An 8,024-nucleotide genomic window follows, 5' to 3' on the forward strand; every position below is an offset into this window, starting at 1 on the left:
CTGAGCTCGGCACGGTCAGTGAGCAGCCCCGCCCCGGTTCCCTCCCCAGCCACAGGACACCCGGGACCCGGCCCTTGGGTCGAATCTGAACCCAGTGGACGAGCAAAACCCTTAAGGGAAAGCCTGAGGGAACTCCTAAGGGTCAGGAGAAAAGCTGCGAGGTGGCAGCTGAAATTGTTCTCTTGACCCCTGCGACAGCTCCTCTGGGTTTGTGGGTTCTGTGAGTTCTGTGTGTTCTGTGAGTTCTGTGTGTTCTGTGAGTTCTGCTGGTCCTGTGGATTCTTTGGGTTCCGTGGGTTCCGTGGATTCTTTGGGTTCCGTGGGTTCTGTGGATTCTTTGCGTTCCGTGGGTTCCGTGGGTTCTCCTGGCACTGTGGGCTCCGGTTTCACCCCCGGCCGAGTTTGTTCCCCCTGTCTCTGTGTCTGTTCAGGGATCCAGCGAGGAGGAGCAGCACACGACCAAAGGCACGTCGCTGATCGAGAGCCAACACCACCATCTGCTGCACTGCCTGGAGAAAACCACCGTAAGTGCCACCAGCGCTGCGCTCCGGGGCCGGGCTCCGGGAGATCCCCGGGGACTCTCCGGGATTGTCCCGCTCCTGCCGGGGCTGGCACCTCCTCCTGGGCTGCCCACAGCAGCCTGCAGGGCGTTAAATGACCTTCCGCTTCCTTGTCTTTAAAATAATAACACAATTCCCGTGCAGAGGGATCGGTATGGATTATCTGCTCCCCTCGGCCCCTGCACAGAGCCAGAGCAGCTTCTCAATCAAGTCACCCGAGCAGGAATTTCAGCGAGGGGCCCGGGAGAGCCTAGAAATGAGGAGTTTCGTCTCCTCGGTGCCCCTGAGAGAGACCCAAAGCGCATTTCCCCGGTGCTGTCGGTGACACAGCCCAGCCCCGAGGGACAGTGCTGCTGTCCGGGCAGGGGGCTGCTGCTGGGGACGGCAAAGGACAGCCTGGTGACAGTGCCACAGGCTGCGGAACGTCACCTGCAGCCCGGAGATGGTCCGGGGAGGGTGAACTGTGCTCAGGGGGGTTCAGGGGTTGCCTGGCTGCAGGGGCCCGTGGTTTATCCCAAAGCCACCCGGGCAGTTGGTACAGCACGACTCCTCTGTTTGCATCCTGCCGGGTGCTGGGAGCCACTTTTATTTTGCATTACTGGCTGATTGTGTATGCAGAAGTCTTTGAGAACGTTTCAGATATTTATTTGATACATACGTTTTGCTTCCAGGTTTATATAAAAGGTTCTGCAGTAAAGGAACACATTATCTATACCATGATTCATTCTAGGGAGAATATTCAATATTGAAATATTCATGCCTTTTTCTATCTGCATCCATCATCAAGTGTACTTTTGATTTCTGACTGGCAAGGGTTTCTTTTAGACAAATCACCTTCACTGTCATAGTTTGGCTTGTGCTGGAATAGCACCACTTAGGCCTCAGAGATACACTGGAAGAAGCTGATAATTAATTACAGTGGCCTGAGCCTAATGAGCTCGTGCCAAGGGCAGTGAACTGATTCTTCCTGTATCAGTGACTGCTGGACTTGTTTGACACAACTCATCCTGCCTTTATTTCAATGTTACATCACCAGCAGATGTTTCACAGCCTGACTCTTCAGTTTAAAACCTGCCTAAACCCTTCAGTACCACGGCCACATTTCACAAACCTCTTTCATTTGGAACGTGAATTGGCTGAAGCACGCGGAGATTGCAGGGTCTGTCCTGCAGAAAGGCCCCAGGGATGTGACCCTGCCGGGCCAGGGAACACCTCTGCGGCTGCTGCCAAACAGCGCCCCAATCTGGGGTGTGGTGCCCTAATTAGTGGGCGTGGCATCCTAATTAACGGGCGTGGTATCCTAATTCATGGGCGTGGTGCCCTAATTAGCGGGCGTGGTGCCCTAATTGGTGGGCGTGGTGCCCTGGCTGTGTCAGCCCAGCGCACTGACAAAGGCTGATCGCTGCCAGCTCAAACCTGCAAAGACCATGAACATACTCCAAATGTTCCTCTTTGTCAGAAAACAATGGCAATAGCAGTGACACTTGAATTCTCATTAAAACTCGGACGGGAATCTGCACAACGGGGTTTTCCCCTCGTGTTTTTCAGGCAGTTTTTATTGCCGTGGTGTAGCACCAAATTCAGACAGCGGGTTTGGATTCTGGTCTGGAATTCTCGGGCCAGAAAGTCCGGTGGGTTTGTGCGGAGATCCTGTATTGATGTAATCTAACAGTGCAGCAGAAAATTGAAATCGCAGTAAAAGCGTTTTTAAACACTGAAGAGTCATTTTGTGAGCGAGTTGCAGGAACGGAATGAGGAATGTACCATGGTTGCAAGCTTGTTTCAATGGGCAATTCACCTTTCCCCAAGGCAGGCAGAGGATGCTCCGAGTGCATTATTTCTTGGCCTGGTCCCTGGGTTGTCACTGGCACACGATTCCAGCCGAGTGGCTGTGAATGGTCCCAAATCTGCCGTGTCAGATGACAAAGTGTCCCTGGAGTACTCGGAGCTGCCACAACAGAGAGATTACTTTGTCGTATTCCCAGAGCAGATGGAGTTTGTTCAAACAAAAGGAGGGGTTTTTCCCTCTCATTCCAATTCCCAGACTGAGTCTGGACATTCACAGGCTGTTTTCTCCGAGTGCTGAGTGCCTTGAGCCCAGTCCTTCAACCCAAACCTTTCCTCTGTGTTCTCAGAGAGTTGGATCAAACCCCGCAGTCTGTTGGTGACACAGCAGCCAAACAATCCCGATCTGTGACCTGTGAACAGCAGCCGAAACCTTTGCCTTTGGCTCTCAAAAGATCAAAGTGACAAAGCTGTTCTGGGTTTGGTTCTGTTCCCACGAACAAAACGCTCAAGAGCCGAACTGTCAGAGGGGTTCTGGTTGAGGGGCCTGAGAGAAGGTTGTGTTGCCCATTCAAACCGGAGCTGGAATGCTGAGGCGAGAGATGCAGTGCTGGGACTAAACTTCTGAATGTGGAATGGACAATGAATTGTGTTTTTATCTTCTGTTGGCATGGTGTCCCGTAGGGATTGTCCTATCTTGTGGATGATCCCCTGTTATCTGTACGAACTTCCACCATCAAGGTATTTCCTTTTCGATTCGATCTGTTTTCTCTGTGGTCTCTGTGACGTGTCTGGGCAGTGTTGGCTTATTCCTCCTCCTGCTCTTGTCCTGGCGAGTTTGTGCACGTGGCTCCCTGTGGCTTCCCGGTGCTCTGTGCCCTGTGGAGCTGTTTTTGTCCCACTGAGCTCTGGTGGCTGCCTCCAGCATGGTCGCTTTTGTTCCCCATCTTTCCTGAAGCCGACAGGGGCTGGATGAAGCCTGTTCACTCCACCTGGGTGTTCACAGCCACACAAATGAGTTCTTTCTTTCAGGATTTCTTGTTCCTTAGCACAAAAGCTCTTTGCAGATTCAGCTTTCCGAATTTCCTTCCCTCCGAACACTTTCCCCTCCTCACTGCCGTGTTTATTCCTCCCAGCTCATGCACTGCAGGGATGCTTTGAAGCCAAGAGCCAATGCAAGCATTAAGTTCTCTGGCCAGGTGATCATCCAAATAAAACATGATCCCCAGGCCTGAAGGAAAAGGAGCAGGAGCTCCTATTGGGTTCCATAACCACGTGGCATTCCAGACTATTTGAGACCATTCTGGAATCCAGACTAAAAAAAAATGAGCAGAAATTCAACCCCTATGGATCTGAGCCCAACAGATTGACAATCCCAGACTGTGAGCGAGGCAGCAGTGACTCCCTCACACTTGTGTCGCTGCAGCAGCTCCTCTCGTGTCCCTGCTGGCGCAGGAGAGCAGAACCTTCCCTGGCCGCAGCCAGGGCCGGGGCATTTCCCGCTGGGATCAGCCCTTTCGGGTGCAGAGAGCATCTCCCACAGCGCAGGGGCTGCCCCGAGGCCGGGCTGGCCGTGACCGCTCTGCTTCTCCCCCGCCAGAACCACGAGTTCATCGACGAGCAGCTCTTCGAGCAGAACTGCATGGAGAGCTCCATGCAGAACTACCCGTCCTCCCGGAGCCCGTCGCTGAGCAGCCGCCAGGGGCTGGGCACCTCGTGCTGCTCCCGGCGCAGCAAGAAGACCACTCACCTGCCCAACTCCAGCGTGCCGGCCACGCGCCTGCGGAGCATGCAGGAGCTCAGCACCATCCACATCCAGTGCAGCGAGCAGCCCTCCCTCACCACCAGGTACCGCGGGGGCGCGCCCGGGCACGGCTGGGAGGGCTGTGCCCAGATGTGGCCAGCTGCAGGCTGGCAGGGTTAGCAGGGCTGTCCCCAGATGTGCCCAGCTGCAGGGCTGGCAGGGTAAGCAGGGCTGGGAGGGCTGTATCCAGCTGTCCCCAGCTGTGCCCAGCTGCAGGGATGTCCCCAGCTGTGCCCAGCTGAAGGGCTGGCAGGGATGTCCCCAGATGTGCCCAGCTGCAGGCTGGCAGGGTGGCAGGGCTGGGAGGGCTGTGCCCAGCTGTGCCCAGCTGCAGGGCTGTCCCCAGCTGTGCCCAGCTGCAGGCTGGCAGGATGGCAGGGCTGTCCCCAGCTGTGCCCAGCTGCAGGGCTGTCCCCAGCTGTGCCCAGCTGCAGGCTGGCAGGGTGGCAGGGCTGTTCTCCAGCCAGGGGCAGGGGCTGGTGGCAGCCTCTCTGTGTCCCCCAGCGCTGACCCGAGGGAAGTGGCTCCGGCTGTCCCGGGAAGAGCCCGGTTAACTCCGGGCTCCGGGGCAGCTTGGGAGGGGCTCTCGGGACAAGGCTCTTCCCCCGGAGGGTGGCAGGGCACGGACCCGCCTCCCCAGGGCGTGGGCACCTGGCCAAAGCCAGCAGCGTCTGCCAGCCAAAGCTGCTGCACGGCTGGCGTGGGCCCCTGGACACTTCGCTGGTTCTCATGGTCCAAAAGTCTAAATTGCCTCTCTGAGCATCACTTGGAAGCAAATAAGAGGAATTTCACAGTGGTGTCTTAGTAGCTGTGACCTACAAAGCCATAAAGGACACAGGTTAAGTGTCCCTTAATAGAAAATATTCAAAATTTCATTTTATACATAAATTGCTGCACAAGAATCATTTATTCACCGTATAATTCCTGCGAATATTCAATTACTTTCCAAATCCCCCTCAGCCCATCACGTTTTTTGTGCACCGGGGCTGGTTTTGAACGTCCCATTCCTCTTCTCCCCACTCCCATCAAGGGGATGTGGAAACAGAAACAAAGCTGCCTTGGGGGCAGCAAGCGATTACTTGGTGCCAGAAGGGCATTTCAGAGCATGAATTATGAATGAATAAGTACAAAACAAGTCTCCAGCTATTTCGGTTTCAATATGACAATATTTTAAACCAGCACCTGAAGCAGTAATTCAGAGGAATGTCAGCTGTTCCAGGTGCTAAATCAGATGCTGGTGATATTTTAAATGTCAACACTTATTTCACTTGCTTATCAAACTGGGCAAGGACGGAGAGAGGAAAAATTAAAAAAAAAATAAAAAAGCATTTCAGTTATTTTTCCCGTGGAATGCACGCAGCTGGGTTAGCTGGTCCCCCGGCAGAGGCACCCCGCCCGGGGCTGCCCCACTCTCAGCCTGTGAGAGGTTCTGCTCCTGGGTGTCAGGATCCAGGAGGGCTCAGAAACCTTCCTCTGGTGAGTCAGTCCCGAGAACAGCAGCAGCAGCCTCCCCACGGGGAGCCTCACTCGCAAAGGACGGGCCTTGTGCCGAAAATGAACGTGTTGGGCTGGTAATAGCAGACTCCTGTAGCTGTGCAGATGCACTGAAATCAACCTATCATTTTCCCTCTGTAATTAATTATAGGATGCAATTGATGCAGATCTAATAAGAATGCTCCCAGCTGTCAGATCCTTGAAACTACTGCAGAGAGCAATAAAATAGAAAAGACCAAGGGACGGTGAATATGAAAGAGGTATTTGAAATGCAAGAAAGACAACATCTTTCTCGGAAAGAACTACCTGTGCTCTGAAAAGACGCACTACACAGGGCGGTGCATTTAGACGTCCTTTTAAATAAACCAGAATTGTGCAAGGAGGAGATGGAAACAGAACAATTTGCCCCGCGAAATCTGTCTCCTCACCAGGGGGAACATTACCAGAGCCCGGTGTAATCTGTGCAGACATAAATAGTGCCTTGCAGGAACGGGGTGGGGGGCGTTTAAACGGAGCCTTTGAATATTCGAGCCGAGTAAGAGCCTGATTCAGAGCCACAACCATCCCCATCCTTCCCAGCGCCTCCCCTCGCCAGAAACAAGCCGAGCGCTAAATTTATTTTCTAGTCGTTCCAGCCTCAACATGAAGCCGGACGAGGGGCTGAGAGCGAACTGCAAAGCCGCGCAGATGACCACGGCCATCATCAGCATCCCCACGCCGCCGGCGCTGACTCCCGAGGGCGAGAGCGGCCCCGGCAGCCCCGGGCCGGCCACGAACCTTCCCAGCGCCAACGTGGTCAAGGTGTCGGCCTTGTGAGGAGGGCGGCCCGGGCTCCGGGGACACGCGGCTGCGGGCGGGGACAGCGCCGGGGCCGCCCCGGGGACAGGGGACACTGCCCGGGACAGCGCGGGCCACGGCGACGGCGGGCCACGGAGCCTAACACTGTGTATCGCAGCACCTTTTTAAAGGTTTTTAATGGATAATATTTATTCATGAGGAAATGACTGAAAAAAAAAGGTGAAAAACAATGGATTTTGTGATTATTTTTTTTTTCTTCTTCATGGAGCAGAACCTTTAAACCAACCAAAATTTCACTTTTTTTTTTTTTTTTTTTTTTTTTTCTTTTATAGGAAAAGATTTAGACAAAAGAAGCCACCTGTCACAGCAGTCCCCTGCATCGCTGTGTGTGTGTGTGAGTGTGCAAGAGCCCCCGGAGGGAGGAGCCCAGCAGAGGCCAGGTGTGCACACACACACACACACACACACCTCCCACCCCTGGGTGCCATCCCCCATTTAGACTATTTTGTATCCGCCTTTTAAGTCAATACAGTGCAACTGCAAACAGTGTGTTTGTCTGCTAATTATTGTCTGTGGAAACATATTTGTGGAGAAAAAACAAAAAAACAACAACGACAAAGAAGACAGGCTTTAGTAGAGTTTTAGTCCCACCTGGGTATCTGCTTTCTATTTTTGTTATCACTTACTTGTAAGAGTGTGACTAGACTACAGTTCTGTATTTTTAAAAAGGAAAAAAAAAAAAAAAAAAGAAAAAAAAAGGTAGGATTCTTTTTTAATACTGTGCACACCAATGGCAAAGAATGAAAGCACTGAACTCAACTGCATCAAGCGTTCATGAGTCTACCAGAGGTTCCTTGTAATGTATGCCCATGCTTTTTATGGTTCGGTTCCTGTATAGAAATTCCTTTGCTAGCACTGGACGTGTAACCCATTGTAAATAGTAGCCAAATAATGTCTGGATTTATACTTGATAATTATTAACCCCAGAGCCAAATGCCTTGCATGGACAGAGAGGTGTTTGGCTTTTTCACAGTCTTAGGGCTCCAGTTGTCCCACCCTTGGCTCCTGGGCTGCGTTGATTTTGGGGATAGACAAGGTCAGCAATTCCAGTTCTCCAGGCCCAGCACAGGATCTGCCTGAGAAGGGGGAGCAGGAGCTGGGGAACCGTTTGTGACATGTGCTGCAGACAGCATTCTCTGTTCACTCTGGCTGTGGGAAAACCTAACCAGGAGCTAAGAGCCAACCAAAAACTGGAGAACACTGTGTGGTACTGCCAGGTACCTCCTGCTGGCACCGAGCTGTGCTCGGTGCTGGCACCTCCTCCCGAGGGAGGATCCGTGGTGAGGAAAGCCATGGACCTGAAAGAGCTGATTCCCCCTGCCCAGAGGAACTCCCTCCTGCCCTTCTGCCCTCCTGGAGCCCCTTTTCCAGAGGGGTCCACGAAGGGCAGATGAGGAACAGCCCCAGCCCCAGCCCCAGCCTGCCTGGCTGCTCCTGGCTCATGCACAAACCTCCCCAAGGCCAATGCTCTGCCCCAGCAGCCCAGGGGACAGGGACACCTCCCAGCCCGCCCTGAGCAGAGA

At 53.4% G+C, this 8,024-nt stretch overlaps 1 protein-coding gene across 1 annotated transcript in view; it reads left to right on the plus strand.

Annotated features, from left to right (window-relative positions):
- Positions 1-6,459, plus strand: part of KCND3 (potassium voltage-gated channel subfamily D member 3) — a 93,313-nt gene extending 86,854 nt beyond the window's left edge. Inside the window, exons 4-7 of the mRNA XM_066335668.1 lie at positions 432-524; positions 3,030-3,086; positions 3,946-4,193; positions 6,270-6,459. Coding sequence (XP_066191765.1) covers positions 432-524; positions 3,030-3,086; positions 3,946-4,193; positions 6,270-6,459 — 588 coding nt within the window. The remainder of the gene's footprint in view (positions 1-431; positions 525-3,029; positions 3,087-3,945; positions 4,194-6,269) is intronic.
- Positions 6,460-8,024: the final 1,565 nt, after the last annotated feature.

This window comes from Sylvia atricapilla, chromosome 25 (assembly GCF_009819655.1).
Source record: "Sylvia atricapilla isolate bSylAtr1 chromosome 25, bSylAtr1.pri, whole genome shotgun sequence".
Taxonomy (NCBI): Eukaryota; Metazoa; Chordata; class Aves; order Passeriformes; family Sylviidae; genus Sylvia; species Sylvia atricapilla.